This window comes from Aedes aegypti, chromosome 2 (genome assembly GCF_002204515.2).
Source record: "Aedes aegypti strain LVP_AGWG chromosome 2, AaegL5.0 Primary Assembly, whole genome shotgun sequence".
NCBI lineage: Eukaryota > Metazoa > Arthropoda > Insecta > Diptera > Culicidae > Aedes > Aedes aegypti.
Window position 1 is genome coordinate 331,917,638 of NC_035108.1, and position 21,381 is coordinate 331,939,018.

General features: G+C 40.6%; 2 protein-coding genes across 2 annotated transcripts in view; one reads left to right on the forward strand and one right to left on the reverse strand.

Moving 5' to 3' along the window:
* The window catches only part of LOC5578973 (kelch-like protein 17), a 111,663-nt gene that overhangs the window by 32,106 nt on the left and 58,176 nt on the right, over window positions 1-21,381 (forward strand). The gene's annotated exons all lie outside the window — the stretch shown is intronic.
* Window positions 12,092-13,154, reverse strand: LOC5578971 (nucleosome assembly protein 1-like 1). Its single transcript, XM_001664102.2, has one exon. The coding sequence runs from the start codon at window positions 13,119-13,121 to the stop codon at window positions 12,144-12,146; it is 978 nt and encodes a 325-aa protein (XP_001664152.2). The 5' UTR covers window positions 13,122-13,154; the 3' UTR covers window positions 12,092-12,143.

Here is a 21,381-nt window from a genome sequence, read left to right on the forward strand (position 1 = left end):
AGTACTTAGAGTAACATCTGAAAGATTTTTCTTTGCTGGAAGTCTGGATAATTTTTGCTGCGATTTTTTTTAAAAACAATCCTGTAGAGAAACTTTAGGTAGAATTTCAAAAGCAAAGTTGGAAAAACTGTTGGCAAACTTTCTTTAGAATTCGTGGAATGAATCCTTGCTTGGTGATCTTGAAGATGGTTTTGGTGAGACTTCTAGAATTCAGTAATTCCTGAAAATCCGAAACAAATTATCAATGAACCAAACTGAAGGATACTTTAAACTAACAATTGGAATTTGAATGTAAAAAGTACGAAGAGGACCTTCCAGGAGAAGAATTTCTAAAACATTCTCTGGCAGAATTTTTCAATAGATTTTTAAGCAGTTCGATAGAGAGTTTTCGAGAAATTTTCTGGTGAGGTCAGACAGTCTGGGAACGATTTTCCACGAGAATCCCAGAACAAACTTAGTGAAACAACAATATTTTTTGAGGAAATTTCCGTAGGAATTTTCAGAGGAATCCCTATAAAGCACATGGCTGAATATCTGAAAAAATCGAGGAAGAATAACGAAGGACAGTTTTTTTTTGCTAACATTCTTGAAGGATTTTTGACTGGATTACAAAAGGAATGATTTTTTTTCCGTAGCGAAAATTTATATTTACAAATACCACTGATGTGCCGTGAAATAAGACAAAATAACGAATAATTAAAATCAGTACAAATCTGTTAAAACAACGAAAAATGTGAAAATGTTGATTTTTACTACAGATATAACTTCTGTAAAGCAAGTATTTACCAGGCCCCCCCTAGGCCCCCTCCAGAAAAAAATCCTAGCTACGCCAATGGTGACTGTACCTATCTTTGTTCGAACGAATAACGCAACAGCAGCATCACCACACCGAGACGGCTTGTCGGTTAGCTTCTCTGTATCGCCAAAATAAACAACAGAACAATTTCACTGGATACAATGATGATGAATCCAACTCAGCCGGTCTGAGACTGGAACAATATTTGCTAACAAATCACGTAGCCCCAATAAATTACCTGCGGCGGCGGCCACGACAACGGAAAACCACGCGCTTTGGGGCGACAATTCCAGTTCAGACAGATTGTCACACCGCGAACGCGCAACATCGACGTTGACCAGAGTCACCCATGCGGTAAAGCGAGAGTGGATCAACGAACGGTCTACGCCATTGTTTGCCGAAAAGAACGGCAGGTATTGCTCCCCGTTTAACACAACATATAGTGCCGCTATTCGCATAACAGTCCCATGGTCTATGTGGTTTCCCATATACATGGGGCAATTATGAGAATATGGGCAATACATGCAAAAAAAAAAAACATCTGATGTTGGATCGCAAACAAAATGAGCGTTTGGTGACCTAGTCTTTCTCATGCAGATTCGACGATGGAAAACAGGGGTTCCCAAATACCCAAATAGGTTAATATATTCAATTCCAGTCACAATATTTACTTTCTTTCAAGAATGGACGATTTTTCTTTTTGCTATTTTTGGCATTACGTCCCCACTGGAGACCAGCTTCTCAGCTTAGCGTTCTTATGAGCGTCTCCACAGTTTGAAACTGAAAACTTTCTAAGTGAATTGACCATTTTTACATTTGTATAACGTGTGGCAGATAAGAAAGGTACTGCCTAGACAGTCAGACAATTAAGACAAAAACGTGTTCCGTGGTGTTATCACCGAATCTGGGACACAATTCTTACAAAATAATGGTTTCAGCATAATACTAGGTGATGTTCCAATGAAATCTTGGTACTATAACAGATTTTAGATATAAATCAAATTCTAGCAAACTTTAAAATGGAAATTCTCGCGACTTCCCAGGGCATAGAGTATCTTCGTGTTTGCTTAACTTTTGTATGATCTTGTGCAACCTAATGCTCACCCTAATCGCCTCTTATTATGCTATCCAATAATGACAAAGCTCAGCATATTAAATGGTTGCTCGTAACACCCAGCCTAAACCTATTTATTTGAGAGATTGTCACCAATTCGTGAACTCATTGTACAACAAAGTTTCCATGCGCTTGATTTCAAAGGTGCGGAGAACCATACTGCATATCCAGTGCCTCCCTACCTACCTCGTTTCCTTGCTACAATTATTGATACTATTGACCAAGCCAGCACGTTGAACTGATAGGCACATAAGCTCAACCTATGCAAATGCAAAATTGCCCAGCACGACACTGTTGCACGCACGGCTATTACATACTAGATATTCGAAAAGCATGAGCCGTGGTTACTTTCACGAATATGTGTCAAAATTTGAATAATAATGCATCCACGTTCAAAGCATAATAGCAGCAATTCAGGGCTAGTTGCGACTGGGTGTCTTTAAAATTGTAACTTTATGCTTGACAAAAAGAGACCAAAATGAAGCCGAACAAGAACAAAATAACTTAATGGCAAAATTTGACATTGGCTTGTTAAGTGCCAGAAGAGCAAAAATAATAATTGACGTGGTTCGACAGAATAAACAATTAATATCAAAGTTTGGCATTATAAGAGCAAAGCAAGTACCGTAATCCGGGGGCAAATTGATCACTTTTTCACAACTTTTCGTCATGATTTCCATTGGAATTAAAAAATTGTCAAATTTATTTCGGTAAAATCAGTACTTCATTGATCTATATCAGTTTATGTAATCGATTTTTCGTGAAATAAAATTTAACATTTCATAAAATTAGTTATAAATCAAAAAATTGAAAATGACACATTGGGGCGAAATTGATCATTAAATAATAAAGCATATTTTAGAAATTAAAATTACTCTATATACTAAATTTGGGTCTCCTGAATCTGAAAATGATGTCAAAATTCTTATCATCATTTTATTGCAAAATTAAACTTTGTAAATCTGCATAATACGCCTAAATGTATGCAATTTCCTTTGAAATAAGCACTTTATTCAACAAAAAGCGGTTTTACGAGCAAAAAACTATTCTTGTTATGCTAAACGATTTCAAAAATGAGTTCAGCAGTTCACACTGAAGCTAACACAACATTTTTAACACTCAAAGTTTACATGCAGGCTTAGCACCAGCGGATTGTTTAGTGCCGATATTTCCAACAGTATTGCTAACACCTTCAAAAACTGTGAATATTTATATGCAAAACTGACCTAAATAAAAATGAAATAGTTTAAAACCATCATTAGACATCTATAAATTATAAAACATGGAATGTCTGTGATAGCAACGGAGTATTAAGCATCCTTGAAAGGAAATACAAGTTGGTACCGACCTGATCAAATTCACCCCAGTGATCAATTTGCCCCTGGATTACGGTACCTAAATCTATCAATAGGGCGGTTCAGATTTTTAAAATGTTTGAAAATTCAATCTCCCATACCTTACTTACTATCTTCATCATAAAACTTGTGTTCTGTGAAATTTTCAGCTTTCCATGTGGTGATTTAAAGGTGGCCCAAAGACAATGTAAGTTTATATGGAAATTAATATGGAGAAATTTTGAAAAATATTCCAAATACGTTAGTACAGTAATGTAAGTACATGCTCATCATCCCATAATGAAAACTCATTCTTCAAACCTTATAGAAGGATGTTGCTGAAGAAACAAATCCCTTTTGAGCTATTTTTGTTTGGGATTTTTGTAGATGTTTGGAGGGTCATAATCCCATATGAAGCTAAATAATAGCAAACATACTCATGGATATCTCTTCTCCTATTCTTCAGATTGACTTGCTGTCTTCAGCATATTTCTTTATTATGGTTTGAAGGATGAGTTTTCATTATGGGATGATGAGTTTGTACTTACATTCCAGTACTAACCTGTTTGTAACATTTTTATATAAACATACATTGTCTTTGGGCCACCTTTAAATCATCACATAGAGAGCTGAAAATTTCACAGAACACTATATTTATGGTAAGGATAGTAAGGTAGATATGGGAGATTGGATTTTCTAACATTTTTAAAATCCGAACCGACCTAATCTATTATAGACCTAATAAAAAAAAAGAATTACACTACACTACCAATTCTTTTAATACGAAAGGACATAAAACTTAATTATTATCTTAAACGACAACATTTGTTATGATAACAAAATTTGATACTCTGTAATAATTGAGAAAGTAAAAATCATCTCAATAATAATATAAAAAAACGATTCTTCATATGATTTCTTCAAAAATTTTATCTGAAATTTTCGGAGAAATTTCGCAAGAAATTTCTATCTAGGATTTTCCAGGGATGTTCTGTATAAATGCTGTATTATTTGCTGGTATGAAACCTTGAATGAAATTTTGAAGAACTCATTGAAATTTCGCTAAAAAAATTACTCGAAAGTTGTTTGGAAGAACTGCGAAAGTAATTGTGGATACAAAGTTGGTTCAGATTAATTTCTTGAAGGGAATAAATGATGATTCACTGGTCGAATTTATTGAGAAACTCCTACAAGGGTTCTTATTGAATTTCCATGATCAATTCCTGGCAGAGTTCAAGGGCAATTCCTGAATAAACCGTATGAATTCATAAAGAAATTCATTTGAAAAAACTGGAGAAATAACTGAAAAAACAGACGCCCAGTGGGACGAATGCTTGAAATCGTGAACTTTTTTCAGTAGCGTGTTAGAACGCATTTTGATCGGTGCATATGGAGTCTTCACTGAGCAACACAGTTCGCTCACGAAGGGTGGGTACTATGATCATTTCAGGATCGCACTCACAGTGCTCGCTCGCATCTTCAATGTCATTGCTGCGCTGTTCAAAAAATTCTTACTTCATACTGTGTTTATCAGTTGAGTCTGTCAGAGATTTAGTTGACAATTGACCGAAGAACGATATTAGAGATAAATGTATGATTGTTCCAAAGGAAAGCAATTTTACTTATTTTTTGCTTAGAAGCTCGCACATAAATACTTGTACAACTTATTGCAACAGATGATAAGCTTTCTTGTCTAGGAAGAATAATTTTTATCGTCAATAAACATGGTTTAAAACAATGTGATATGTATTATTTTCAATAAAATGAAAACTACGATGTATGATTGCAAAACTTATGATAGGAATAGTTTTATTTCAATTTCGTCAGGACAATCTCAAAATGAGACGCACATCGTTTGGTATTTTATTCGCATTTTGTTCATATAAAAAATCAAATTTTAGCATAAATTTGGAATTTGGAAAACGACGACGGACTAGGTAAGAAGACGACTTATTTAAGCTAGTTATTTATCATGTGCCAAACTGCCTGCACGAACCAGAGCGCGAAGCTGTAGGTTCTGGATATTTTAGGATTTAGCAACCTTTTCGTACACTGAGATCATCTAAATCAGAATGACTCACTGGACTCTCTGTTTTTTTTTTTTTTTTTTTTTTTTTTTTTTTTTTTTTTTTTTTTTTTTTTTTTTTTTTTTTTTTTTTTTTTAATATCTTTATTTAACAATAATGTTTGTATTTATTACAAAAGTACTAGACTATCAACTAACATATTTTCAAATAGTTTTCGAAATGCAATTCAAAAAATTTCCTGTTTGCCCACCGAATCTCTCGAATTCCTCTTTGAAAACAAAATAAACTGCTTGTTTTAGACTTCACCATCCAGCTCATGTAATGAACTGCCAGCCACAATGCAGCTTTTTGCTGGGCTACATTCTCGTTAATGTCCCTGCTTAAAAACTCATCTATTGTCGAAAAGTTCACTTTCATCTTATTCCTCAACATTTTTTCCGTCCAGTCTCGGATTTCTTTGGTTCTGCTGCACTCCAAAATGCGGTGCTTGTTTGAATCAGGTTGATCACAGCAATCACAATTGTTATCGGTAACTCTTCCAATATTGAAAGCTAACAACTTCTCTTTGTTAGACACCACATCATTTAGCAGTAAAAACATGCTCGATCTATCCTCAGAACAGAGAAACTTGTAGCTGACATTTTTCCAAAGCATTGGCCAATTTTCATCCGGATAATCAACCTCCGCCTTGACTTGAATATCGTCACTCTTGAGGAATTTGAAGTATAGTTGCTTTGAAGATTCGGCTCCTGCATTATCTTCCTGGTTTATCAACCGCGCGGCTGCAATCCATTCTTTTGCATTTCTGGTGAGACGCCCATTATTCGGAAAATCCAATAGATATTCCTCAGCAGCATCATCTTGTTGTTGTAATATGTTTCTTACAAACAATGCTTTACATTTGGATTCTGGGTCGATCAAACGCAGCCCGCCCCTATTGTAATCTAGGTACAATTTATTCCTAGCAACTTTGAAGACAGATCCACTCCAAAGAAAATTGCCAACCATGCTTTTTATTTTTGCCAAATGGCAATTCTTTGGCGGGAAAACTTGTGCGATGTACCATCATTTGGAGAGTATGAATGTGTTCAAGATCCACACCCGTTCCATCAAGTTCAAATTCCTCTGTGAATTTGTCAGCAAACGAAACTGAATACTTTTGATAAGTTTTGCATAGTTTTTTTCGATGATTTTGGTCCAGCATCCAGCAAACACTACACCCAAAATTGTCAGCTCATCGACCTCAGGAACTCTTTGTGGGCCAGATATTGCATTGTTGAGCCTCAAAAACGATGATTTCTGAAAGTTCATCGGTATTTTCGCATATTGAGTGAACGATTCGAAGATTTGCATGATCAAATCTATTTCGTCCTGGCTTTTGACAAAAATGGTAATGTCATCAGCATATGCTATCACCTTCAGGAATTTGCCGTAAACAAGAATACCGCTAGAGCTGGCATATAAGTTCCTGATCAATGGCTCTACGTAAAGCACGAAAAGGATCATACTGAGCGGGCATCCTTGTCGCACTGATGATAAAACGTTGATTTCCGATGTCAAGAACCCGTTTAGTAGAACTTTCGAGGTAGCTTTGTTATATAGTGATTTTATGCATTGAATTATTGCTGCAGGGAATCTGAACTTCTCCATTACTTTCCACAAAAAGGAGTGATCGACGTTGTCGAAAGCTTTTTCCAAATCAATACTAAGTAAAAATCCTTTGAATCGTTTGGACTCTACAGAACGTGTCACCAAACGCCTAATGTCCTTGAGATTATCTGTGCAGGACTTGCCTTCTACTGTTGCACACTGGCCAGGTCCCAAAAGTTGATCCAAGACAGATGAAATCCGTTTTGCAAGGATTTTAGTGAACAGCTTGTAATCTGTGTTCAACAGACTAATAGGACGGTGATTTTGAAGTGTAGGAACGGTTCCTTTTTTTGGAATCATGATTATTGTTCCTGCAGAGAATTCCTTTGGTGGTGTTGATTGACCACTCAGATACGAGTTAAACAGTTGTACTAGATCATATTTAAGCAGATCAAAATGTTCTATGTAAAATTCATATGTGAGACCGTCTGGCCCAGGAGATTTCTTCTTTGAACACTGCTTAAGAGTAACTCGAATCTCTTCTTCGGTGATTGGTTGAGCTAATCTACTTGAGTAATCTGCATCTAGCGTACTGGTGATGTAGTTGAGAGGATTTTCGGAATGAACGGTATTTGGAAGTTGCTTCTCTGCAAAAAGGTCGGTATAATGACTTTGTACTTCTGCCAACGATGGACGATCGCTTTGCAAATTACTAGCTCCCGCGGATTGTATAACCGGTGTAAGATGATTATGCAAATGCTTGGACACTTGATAAACATTCATTTTTTCTCCTTCCAAAAGTGACGATTCTTGAACTGTTGATTTCAACCGACGGAGACGTGCGTCTTCTTGTTCCATCAACAGATTCCTTACCAAATTGATTTCCTCATTAACATCTTCTCCTTCAGATCTCCTATTGATCAAGTCATAATATCTGGAATATATCATACTCTTACGGCTTTGCTCAGCCTGGTTGGAGCGCCATGATTCACCCTTATAGAAACTACGCACTTTTGATTTGAATGCGTGATTCCACCATGAGCTGTGGTCCATATATTGCAATCTGTTTCTCAGCTGATGAAACTGACTGCTGAATGCTTCACTAATTGCTGGTAACGACAATAGTGTTGAATCAATTCTCCAATAACCTCTTCCTCTAGTGTTGAGTTCTTGTTGCTGAACGGACAATTTCAACAGCACCGCATGGTGATCTGAACATGGTACCGCAACAGTTTTCACATCACGAATGCGGGATATGAATGCTTCTGGACCATAGAAACGATCTAAGCGAGAAACACTGTCGCCGCGATAGAAAGTGAACTTTTCTAGATGGAGTTGTTTTGCCACATCTTTGAAATGAAACATTTCGACTAGATTTCGGAGGCCATTCGAGAAATTTTTTACAGAGCTGTTTGAATCACTTGGATCTAGTATACAATTGAAATCTCCTACTAGCACAGAATATTCGCAGTTCGTTTTACTGATATGAACGGCCATTCGGTTGAGAAACAGATCATCTCTATCTTTTTTCTTATTGGTTCCTGAATGGGCATAAATGTTAATATAATTGATCCCATTTACAATTACTGAAGTGAGCCTTCCAGAAGAATCAAATATTTGAGAACTATAGTTTAAGTTTTTCCTCAACAAAATTCCTGTTCCCTTCCTATCCTCACTGATATTAACAAGTGCGTTATGTGAACCAATAAACGAGAAATTCTCGAAAGCAATCTCTTGCAAAAACATTATATCAATATCTTGATTTCTGACAAAGTCTTTTAAGATAGATTTGTTGATCTCCGTGTTTATGCCATTTAAGTTGAGCGTTGCTATACCTAACGTAAAATGCATTTCACAGTTCTACAATATTCACTTACTTTTGTTTCGTTGGCTGCGTGATCGTGTGCGTAGAGATTGCTTCTCAAGCAATCTTTGCTTCGGCGACTCTGGTTCCGATGAATCTGAACCGATGACCGCTGGCGAATCATCAATCCGTGATTTGCGCCCTCGCTTCTTCGTCGCAGTCCATTCTGCACCCTCAATTGACCGTTCCTCCTCATTTTCGATTTCGTCGGTTTTCCTCAGATGGGTGCGCGCCGCCGCCACTGGTAATTGCGTATTGACTTCTCGATGAGACATTCCCTCTGCACCATCAGCTGTATCAGCAACTATAGCCACAGGCGGTGCGGCTTCTTCGACAGTCGTCATCGTTGCTGTTACCTCCTCATGCGGTTTCACTTCTTCCTGCACTTGGTTATCTTGGACTTCGGCCGGTGATTGTCCCGGACTAGCAGAAGCTCCACTTAACACTCCAGCATATGACGCTGGCGCTGAACCGTTCATTCTCAAACGGTTGGAAATCGACGTTCTCTTCGGACAGTTTACCTTGACGTGGTCTGGACTGCCACAGGCAAAACATTTGTTTTGCATGCCCTCGTAGAACACGCGCACTTGAAAATGCTGCACGTGTAGCTGAGGAGGGATGGCGGTGGAAATCTCCATATGTGCACCGCGCACACCGTTCAGAATTGGATACCCTGTATCCGGACCGTAGCGTTCCCGAACCATGTGGTGGATCTTTCCGTACTTGGATAGAACAGTTGCCACGTGCTTCTCGTCGACCTCGATTGGCAGCCCGAAAATACGCACATACCGGAAGTCACTCCTGGCCGTTGCAAAAGAAACTTGCGCCGACTCGCCGTTGTCATAAGCGAACGTGTCACTCGGTGGACACTTCAGCAACGCCGCTTTCATCAGCTCCTCTGACTGGAACTTCACGTACACGCTATATTCCCTGGGTTCTCGGAACATCGCATACAGCGAGTCCGATGTCCACCCGCGCTTCCGAAAGAAGGCAAATACCTCCTTGTCCGTTGGCATTTTCGATTTTGGTCCAAACTGGACCTTGACACAGTTGGCGTGAACATTGCGGGATTCCATTGTACTATTTTCGTATCGGGAACGATAAACTGACTCAAGGTCGAACACACAATAGACAACTGAACACTGCCTCCGCTGAACAATAAAACTCACTCTTGATTGCACGCAGTAGAATGCACGTCTATCCTCTCCGGTGCTTGAATACGAACTGAATAGTTGAATACTTATGGTGCAATGGTTGCAGAAGCAGAAGCATGGTCATAGGAAGGAATGGTGTATGAAGAGACGCAAATGTTTAGTTGATGACTCCCAAAACAGATCTGAAAAGTGTTACTTTTCAGCACTGTTTTCGTTGCTAGGAAAAGTAGGTTCTTATGTTGATCATTTCCTTGATATAAAGTAGGCTTATAAACAACGTAATGGCAAAAATAATATTATATTGTTGAAAATATTTTGAAAACGGTTATTTGTAAACTGTTTTGCAAAATGATCGACAAACCACATAATTTTTACTAACAAACAATATTTTTATTTTCCTGTTTTTCAACTTTGATTACAACTTGCAAATATTTATTCACCTCCAAACAAGAATTAGTCCAAGTTTTAAAAAATATATTTGTATTTCGGTGGAGTGACCACATAGAGAGTTGATGTATTCAGCAAACTTTTTCAAGAGTCTATTTAGTAGATAAAGCAGATTCATGTGACTCATCTGTAGTCACTGTTATATATCAGATGACATCCGTTGACTGCCATAGTCATTCAGTCCGTAGAGTGACAGAGTTGTGTCAAGCGACAATGACTCCAGTTGGGTCATTTTAATTGACTCGACTTACAAAATAAGGCCATACATTTCATCGTTTACAAGTTTGTCAAAAAAGACCTATCGGAAATACCAGTCCATAATAGTGTGTTCTACGAACTTTTGTCGAACACGATTTTATGATTGGAGCAAGTTTTAACATAGTTTGGTTGAGATTTGTGCTTTGAGGTTCTTGAAAATGTTCAAGGAGTATACTGCCCATACTCGCATAACAGTCCCATATATATAGGAAATCCCATATAATATGGGACTGTTATGCAAGTATGGGCAGTATAGGGGAAGGGGTGGTAAAATGAACACCTTAAGGAAATCATTTTGTTGCTGATAGAAAAACGAAGAATTTGTTAAGTTCTATCGTACAACATCAAAATTAAGGATGTTATCCATAGCAGCGACACGAATTCAGACTAAAAAAGCTTAATTTTCACAAATTTTTATCGCTAGCGAAAGACGATGAAAATGTTCATTTTACCTGCACTATGTGGGTAAAATGAACAGCTGTTGGTGGTAAAATGAACATCTCGCCAAAAACGTAAGTAACACAAATATTTCTGATAATTTTCATTGCCTTGCCAAATATATATCTATTAATGATTGTAACCCATTTAAAAAAAAATTCTGAAGGTATCAGATTTGATATCATATCATAACGATATTCACCTCACTGAAAAACCTCAAGTCTTCCGATCTTAAAGTTACGTCAGTTCTAATTTTCAAACGTGGTTTTCTAAAATCTTAGTTTTCGTTGATATTTTCACTTCAATTGACGTACGTATCAACTCAAACACTACGATTCATGCTCTGAATCGGCCGTGCGTGATAAAAATTCATCGAAATTTTTTTTCTCGATTTAAGGCACGGTGTTCATTTTACCACCCCTTCCTACAAACTTGTATGAAATCTCCGATTTTTCCAGAACATAATGACTATGCATTTCTAAAAGTCAATCCTGTTTAAAGATACCTTTTATTTACGAAAATAAGTTTAAAAAATAGGAAATTACGAATGCGAAAATGGCAACAATTGGCAAAGAAAGCTCTCAGTTAATAACTGTGGAAGTGCTCATAAGAACACTAAGCTAAGAAGCAGGCTCTGTCCCAGTGAGGACGCAAATGCCAAGAAGAAAAACAAGAAGGTATTCATTATATACAATTAATATAATACTGTATACAATACTTTATATAATTAATATACAGTCAACTCTCCATAACTCGATATTGAAGGAACCATCGAGTTAGGGAGGAATCGAGTAACAGAACACAAAACCTGTGCAACTGCATTCCTAGGGATCAGCAAGTTAACCATGAAAACCAACTTTTTTTAACTGTGGTTCTCTAACTCGATATCGAGATACGGAATATCGAGTAAGGGAGAGTTGACTGTGTTCACTGCAAGGAGCATTTAGATTAAAAAAAAACTTTAGAGACCTTTCATTAAAAATTTAGATTTTTTAGAGATTCATTTTAAAACAGTGACTAAGTCTCTAAGAAGAGACCTGCTACAGGCCCTGACAAACGAAAGCGTTAATTGCTGTAATAGACCATTTTATTTACCATCTCAAACTGCACGTGTCCGAAGCTCATTGCGGATTGGTTTCCTCCTGAACGGACAGCTCTTCGTCGGACGTCTCCACTTCATCGTCTTCCGAGATGTCCCCGTTGTAGAACATAACCGCCCGGGGGACCAATCGCTCTTTGATGAAATATCCTATCTCGAAGTCGGTCTCCAAGAACTGTTTCCTAATAAACGGATCGCAATCCTCTAACATTTTCTTCGGTTGAAAGAAGTTGAAAAATGAACTTAACTTTCGCTTTCCTCCCGACTCGTCCTCAACTATCAATTTAGAACCTTCTTTCCAATCGATTATGCACCCAACAGTATCGTAGATCTCAAACCCGTTGAACTTGGCCAGCTCTTCGTCATTGGGTACGCATTCCATCAAGTACTGTTTGGTGAGCACTTCATTGCTGAAGAAGTCATTCGGCTCGAACTGGAAGTGGAGAACGAAGCCCTGTTTTGGTTGATCGAACATGACCGCCCGGATGTCCACTAGATGCTTCAGAGCAGGTTCGTCCGCTTCCCAGATCATGCACTGGAGTAGCGGTGCCTTTTTGAAAACTGTGAGCCAAAAATCTGGAATACCTTTGGGTTGACCCTCGCTTGGGCTGGTTTCATACTCTTCCGGATTGAGAAGATCCTTCCTGATGGGTTCGTAGGATCCGGAAACGATTTGCTTGCGCTTTTCGTACAGTGCTCCCAACGTTTTCTGGAACTCCATTTCCATCGAATGGACATGCTTGTGGAACTCGGCCTCTTTGCTGAGCAGCTCATGCTGGATTTTGTTGAGGGCTTGAATTTTTGTGTTGATGCTTGGTGGAAGCATTGTAACGGCTTGCAGTTGATTTAGCTTTAGGGGCAAGTTTGATTGCTGTTGCAAAATGGGCTGGACTTTGGAGTGATAGTCAGTAGCATAGGCTGGTAAGGTTGATTCTAGGGTCGAGTTCAGATTTTGAATGACGCTAGCAATGAAATCGATTTTGAAGGATTCGTTCCTCATGTTCGGTGTCTACTATGATCAGAGTGGATGTTCCAAGAGCTTCAAAATCCAAAAGCCAAACATTGAAAAAAATCAAAAGCAACCTAACCTAGCTATTGGGGGATTAGGGGCATATTGAACACATGGGGCGAAGTGGACACCCCATTGTTCTCAGAAACTATGCATATTTAATTAAAATTTTATACACTGTATGTGAACTCTTTGACGGTATGAAAGTTTATGGTTTGCTTAAATCATCCTCTGAATTATTTTTTTTTTCTTGGCTTGGTTTACAAGCAAGGCGGGGGAAGAATCAAATTTTTGAGCAAAACAACTAACCTAGAGGAGTTTTTTCTTGCTAATGTGATAGTGGGGGGTAGAGGTTCCTTTCTATCTACCAGAACATTTTACCCCAATTAATAATGAAGTTTTCATTAAATTCCACGAAAGTATTAATTTTGCCACTATACCCTGTTTTCGTCTCAATTTTCCATCTCGTTTTTCTGGCATTTGATATGATTTTTCTCACCATGAATGAATTCAGCACGTCATACTAATCACGAACTTGGAAACCAGCCGAGAATAATTGAAAAATATTGTCATTGTATGGTATTAAAATAAGCATTTGCTTAATGTGTCCATTATGCCCCTAATCCCCCTATTTGTATAACATTTTTATCGTGTAGGGATCGTCAAAATCAAAGATTATAGTAGTTTACGAAAAAGAATGCAGAATGATGATTTTTACAGCACGAATCGTACATTAATCTATCGATTGTCACTATGTGTTGTGACCTCCGGAAATAGCGTTCTGGTAAATTATCCGAGGTGTATTACCTTTCCCAGTTCCACAAATCGAGTCGTTCCTCTAGTTTAAGAGTGGGTAGAATTCACGGGCTCAAAAGCTTTCACTGGGAGACTTTCTTCTAGCAGTTAGCACTGCAGCAACCACACACAGCTTTTCGAGTAGTTCTACCAAAGACAAATTAAAGACCTCCAGGTCCCTTACAGTTGCCCAAAATTTTATGGCTAGAATGCCGTGAAAAGTGTACTGCGATCTGTCAAACTTGGGTACCTTTTGCACTACCGAGGGACCAAATGCAGTACTAGAAGTGGTACCCAATCTGAGCCAGAGTGGGACGGACCTGGTTCTACTTTATTCACTTCATACACACTCTTTACATTTACACATTTTATTGGACTATTAACGCAACACTTTAATTTAACGTTCTTACACTATACATATATTCTACAAACTACTTCTTACAAATCGGTGACCGGCTGCGCTATACAATTAATCAACTAACAATCTAAAATGGATGATGCGGCTTTTATTTTATCACGATTGACGAAAAGAAACGGTCGCTTCGTAATCTTTCGGACGTCGGCAATTTTCGGAAGCTTTCTAACTAGAATTCAGCCTAGGTTACACTTTTGCTTCTAGTACTTCAATCACCCTAATTCGCCTACCATAGCCTTTTTCGTCCAACATAGTCGGCCACCTAAATTTGAAAGCTCAAATTTACCTAAACAGAACGCCATAATGGAAGATGATTTGCAAAGCATCAGTTTCATCAAATTAATGCAATTTTCGACGGTAATTATCAATTATTTCCTTATCTTTTTAGCATTTCAGGTTTCTGGTGAGTCGGCAAATGGTGGCTGGTCGAAAGGAAGTGGAAATATTCGGGAAATTGGTCGTTTATAGAGTCCGCTGGAAGTCTTCAATGTCACGACTCGTACCACATCATCCGCTCCGGGATGTATTTGTTCGATGCGTGCAAGAGGCCAAGACACAGAAGGTTTTCCGTCTTCCTGAACCAAAACAATTTGCCCGACGTGAATATCTGTTGGAGACACCGGTCCCAATGCTGCTGGATCAATTTCTGTAGCTGTTGATAGTGAGTTAGCCTGTTGCTAGGAATATTGCTGTAGTTCGGTTCCGGAAGGCTGATAAGCGGCGATCCGGTGATGAAATGGCCAGGAGTAAGAACATCCACTTCTGTAGGATCGCTGGACAGTGTTATGAGAGGGCGGCTATTCATGTTAGCCTCGATTTGAGCGAGTACAGTGGCGTAATCTTCGAAGGAGAGCTGGGTACTACCCAACGTTTTCGCCAATGATGTTTTAGCCGTTTTTACTGCTGCCTCCCATAAGCCACCGAACGAAGGTGCTCTTGGTGGAATGAAGTGCCATTGGATTTTATGCATGGTGCATTCTTTGCGGATGGCTTCTCTGGTGCGTTTTGCTTCAAACAAGCGATACAGCTCGGCTAGCGTGTTATTTGCAAATTGGAAATTCGTACCGTTATCCGAATGGATTTCGGCAGGCATGCCGTGATGTGCGATGAACCGTCGTAATGCTGCTATGAAGGCATCGGTGGAGAGGTCACACACCAGTTCAAGATGTACGGCCTTGGTTGCAAAACAAAGACAGCAATGAACGCTTTTCGGGAAGCTGCTCGTCGATGCACAGGTTTGATGTAAACGGGGCCACAGTAATCTACTCCGACCACAGTGAAGGCTCTACTTGGGGTGGTACGAGGCTTTGGCAACTGGCCGACAGGTTGATTAACGGGGACAGGATTATGGCGGAAGCATTGCGGACACTTGCGACACACATAATTAGTGACAGTTTTTCCATTTATCGGCCAGTACTCTTGCTGCATCGTAGCGAGCGTCATGCGAGGACCAGAGTGCATACAGAGTTTGTGATAATGTCTTGTAATGAGGCGTGTGAGTGGGTGGATTTTTGGAAGAAGCATAGGGTGCTTGGTGCGAAAATTCTCTGAGGAGTGTTCAAGGCGCCCACCGAGCCGGATGATACCCTTCTCGTCGAGGAAAGGACCAAGCAATCTTAATGATGATTTACTGGAAACAAATCGACTATGGGCTAGGTCCTTCAATTCTTGATCGAACATTTCTTGTTGAGCGATCTTCGTTAGAGTTGTCTTGGCATTCTCCAGTTCTTCTACCGTGACGAATGGGTTGGGTTTGATATTTGGTTTGCGGCGACAGCGGTTCCCAAAGCGAAGCAGTGATCCGAACTAATCGCCAGAAGGATGCATAACGGTAAAAAAGGAAGCAATGCTCTATTGGCTGTTGAGCTATGAGTGCGACCTTTCGACGTTCTAGCAAATCTTCAGGTGGTGTTTCTATCGGTCGTTCAGGCCATTTTTCTTCATTTTGTGCAAGCCAAGCCGGCCCATGGCGCCAAATATTGGTGATGATAAATTCCTGCGGTAGCATACCACGAGACACAAGGTCCGCCGGGTTGTCGGTCCCTTTTACATGTTTCCAACTATGGCCATGGGTTAATCGTTGAATCTCCGAAGTCCGATTTCCAATAAAGGTCTGCCAACTGTTGGGTGGTGCGCGAATCCAGTGGAGTGTGACCGTCGAATCTGACCAGAACCGACAAGGAATTCCCTCCATCCGCAGCGCTGCTGAAATCTTGGCATAGAGTTTTGCCCCCAGTAGTGCAGCACAGAGCTCCAGTCGCGGCAAGCTAAGCCGTTTGAGTGGGGCTACCCGGGATTTTGTCGCAATGAGTTCGATGTTAATTTTTCCTTCCTTATCGGTTGAACGTGCATAAACGCAAGCACCGTACCCAACTTCGGATGCATCACTGAAGACGTGAAATTGTACGGAGCTTGAATCGGATGCAAAGATGAATCGTGAAACCTCATAGCCTTCCAAAAGTGGCAGCTGTGCTGCAAAATCTTCACATTTGTCAACAATGTCCTCTGGTATTGGATCGTCCCAGTCCACTGGAGCCAGCCATAGATGTTGCATCCGGATTTTTGCCCAAGCCACGACGGGTGAAACTAGTCCTAGAGGGTCGTACAGCTTGGCAATTGCAGAAAAGACCTTCCGCTTCGTCCAACCGCCGTCGATAGTGAATGGTTGTACCTCAATGCATAGTTGGTCTGATGCTGTTTCCCACCCCACTCCTAGCGTTTTGATTTTATGCTCCGATTCGAAGTGCAGGGTTTTTTCTCCTCCGAGTGATTCGATTGGTAGATTTTGCAGTACTTGCGGTTTGTTCGAGGACCATTTTCGAAGTTCGAGACCTCCTTCTGCTAGCAGAGCTTGAACTTCCCTTTGAAGCAGTGTGGCGTCTTCTAACGTATCCGCCCCTGATAAGAAATCATCCATGTAGAAATCTTCAAGTACGGCGTTGGCAGCTAATTTGTATTTCGAGCCCGAATCCAAAGCCACCTGTTTCAACACTCGAGTGGCGAGAAACGATGAAGGTGATAGACCATAAGTGACTGTTTGCAATTCATAGACTCGAATCGGCTCCGATGGATTGAATCGCCAGAGAATCCGTTGGAGTGGTTTGTCGTCGTCGTGGACCAAGATCTGCCGATACATTTTGGCGACATCTGCTACTAATGCAACGGCGTGTTTGCGGAATCGCAACATTAAATCCAGCAGTTCGTCTTGAATCGTAGGTCCGGTCAACAAGGCTTCGTTGAGCGAATGATTCGTCGACGTTTTAGCAGATCCATCGAAAACTACTCGGACCTTCGTAGTGGAGCCAGTAATTTCCACTTTTTTGTCTCGCCGTGGCAACTGAAGCAGTTCGCAAAGATTTTCAGACATAAGATTAGCTTGAGACCCAGAATCCAGAAGCGCCCTTGCGTGATTTCTTCTTCTTTCTGGCGTTACGTCCCAACTAGGACAAAGCCTGCTTCTCAGATTAGTGTTCTTATGAGCACTTCCACAGTTATTAACTGAGAGCTTTCTTTGCCGATTGACCATTTTTGCATGTGTATATCGTGTGGCAGGTACGAAGATACTCTATGCCCTGGGAATCGAGAAAATTTCCAACCCGAAAAGATCCTCGACCAGTGGGATTCGAACCCACGACCCTATGGTCATGCTGAATAGCTGCGCGTTTACCGCTACGGCTATCTGGGCCCCTTGCGTGATGTGTCCTTCCATATGCGTCCTTGACATTCAACAAAACGGTAAGAAGAAACAGTTGTGACTTTGGCTGCTCCATCGCCACGTGAGAAGAAAGTAAGGCCATCGAACTAGAAATCGAGTCACCAGAGTTCGAGACGCCGCCGTTAATCGTTGGAGCAGAAATGTTCACATTTTCATCCGCAACTGGAGTGGGGTTGGGAGTAAAAGTTGAACCTGACCCAGGGAACCCGGGATGCAACAAAGAATGATGCTTCTTCGAACATGTTTTGCATCGAAATTTTGAAGGACAATCTCGTGCAAAATGGTTCCGGCCCATACAGTTGCTGCAGAGTCGTTTGGAGTTTGTAAGTTGGAGACGTTTGTCTACAGGAAGCTTGGCAAAGGTTGGGCACCGTGTTATCCAGTGTTTTTCACTACACGCGAAGCAATTAGGTGGTGATGATGAAACTTCAGTCGCCGAGTTGACTGAAACCTTCGTGGGACGAATCTTACTGACACTGGAAGACGTCGTTGTTGAAAAGATGTGCTGATCGACCGAAACCGCGTCCAACACCCTGGTTTGCCTTTTTAGAAATTCGACCAATAACCCAAACGACGGCTCCTTGTCCGGCATGACAGTTTCCTCCCACCGTTTCTGAGTAACTTCGTCCAACTTGGAGACCATCAAGTGGACTAGCATCACACCCCAACCATTCGTCTTTTCTCCTAATTGATCCAAAATCTTTGTGTTACGCTCGAAACAATCGATAAGCTCATGCAAGACAGCCGCTGATTCCTTTTTCATTTTAGGGTACTCGAAAAGAGCATTCAGGTGACGTTTCTTAAGGAGGTAGTTGTTGGAGAACCGCTCGACCAAAACATCCCAAGCAACCCTATAATTGGCCTCAGTCATCGAATAAGAATCGATCAATTTCAGAGCATCACCCCTCAAAGATGCACGCAAGTAGTGAAACTTCTGTATGTCGGTTAGTTCAGCCGAGGAGTCGATTAACGCTACGTAGGTGTCACGGAATGGAAGCCAGTTTTGGTAGTTGCCGTCAAATTCTGGCAAGCTAATTTGAGGAAGTCGTACGGACGCTTGAACATTAGGTATTGGATTTGTGTGTGCAATGGAAGTGCTTGGTGTCGCATGCATTTGTAATTTTCTCGCCAATCCTGCCCTTACCTCAAAATATTTCTCTTCGAATTCAGCCCGCAACTGTTTGTGCTCCGGTATACTGTCTTCGTTGTCCTCCATGCCTTCGAGATCATTCTGGAGGTCCTCAAATTCTTCCCATTTTTGCTCGAGTTTCTCAAGACGAATTTTTACTGCCTGCTCATCGAACTCCTTTGTGCTTTTCAGGAAGTGTGCGACCCGCTGTAGAAATTCGATGATACTGTCACGATTGCATACGAGACCCTTGTTCTTCCTCAACGTCGACATGTTGATTACTCCGATCAGATGTAGAGAAAGCAAGTTACACCAGTGTGCAACTGTAAAAAATACGCCCAGCGAAGCACCTTCCAGACAAGAATGTAATTTGATGGACAGGAACTCACCTGGTGAGCCTGTCAAACAGGCCTTGTATCAAATCGTGGTCTCTGGAGTGCGCAGCGACAGTGTAAGGCGTATGCGTATAGAATCTTCCTCAAAGAATCCTCGTCAACGGTTCAGAGTCAGCCAGATGTAATAAAGCGATGATGGATGACGTCACACAGTCGTGTCCAAGCGTGAATGCACTGTTCTGTGGAGCCTGTCTAACAGGCCTTTTATTCGATTACCGTTGGTCCACTTTTGTCTCCCGTGTGTGTAGCGAAGTATTGGCCTTTGCGCGGCTGGCCCAAATCCTTCCGAGTCCAACGTTTTCCGAATTGGAAGGGGGAATATTGAAAAATCCGGCCACCGTAGACTCCGTCGAAGTAGTTAGATAGATAGAACCAAGAAATGACCAGGTAGGGATGAAAACGAAATAAAGAATAGTTGGACAGGTCCTCACCTTGTAGGCCTGTCTCACAAGCCTTGAATAAATTCTCAATCCCTTTATGAATCCGATTATAAGATTGCCCTTATGGTTGCGTCGAATAGTCTATGCGCATGAAATTCGTGATGGCAGCGCCCAGTGGACTCACGTGTATGATGACCGTTATGGCGCGCTTTCCTTTTTGTTGAGTAGGAATGGCGCCAATCCAATTGTCCGTCGACTCAATGGCGTCGGTGTGTTCCAGAGAAACGCTATCCTGGTCACGGCACCAATGTTGTGACCTCCGGAAATAGCGTTCTGGTAAATTATCCGAGGCGTATTACCTTTCCCAGTTCCACAAATCGAGTCGTTCCTCTAGTTTAAGAGTGGGTAGAATTCACGGGCTCAAAAGCTTTCACTGGGAGATTTTCTTCTAGCAGTTAGTTACTGCAGCAACCACACACAGCTTTTCGAGTAGTTCTACTTTATTCACTTCATACACACTCTTTACATTTACACATTTTATTGGACTATTAACGCAACACTTTATTTTAACGTTCTTACACTATACATATATTCTACAAACTACTTCTTACAAATCGGTGACCGGCTGCGCTATACAATTAATCAACTAACAATCTAAAATGGATGATGCGGCTTTTATTTTATCACGATTGACGAAAAGAAACGGTCGCTTCGTAATCTTTCGGACGTCGGAAATTTTCGGAAGCTTGCTAACTAGAATTCAGCCTAGGTTACACTTTTGCTTCTAGTACTTTAATCACCCTAATTCGCCTACCATAGCCTTTTTCATCCAACACTATGTAAAAAATATTTACTGGATAAATTTACAAATGACTATGCATTGTTGATGTTTTGAACAATAGTTTATTGTGTTTTGCTCTTATTCATGTTATCTTTTCATTGTTACAGTATTCTCTAAGAATTTCACTCATCATTTTGTGAAAGTCTGAACCAATTTTGCTTAGCATTAGTTTAGAACCCAGGCCGTATCCTTTTAAAATCTTACAACGTACTATGTGAAAAAGCTCCGTGATTTGAGAAAATAATCATCTCATAAATCTGCCAGAAATAAATGAGATTTAAGGTTGGTAAATGGCTGGGCATGGCGTACCATTGGTACCTCGCGTACCTGAAGGAATAAAATAGACCCCTCTGTTCGGTCCTTAGCCTCTTGCCCAGCAACTCCTATCCCTACCTCTTCGGTCTTCCGGAAATCTAGGGGGTTGGTGTCAGGCCCTGCAAGCCAGCCGTAAACAAATCAAGCAACGAATAATCAACGAGAGAATCCGAACCGGGACAATCGGCGAAGACCACAGCGACGTAAAGAGACTAGCGATTGGAAGCAACGTGGAACTGTAAATCTCTCAACTTCATCGGGATCAC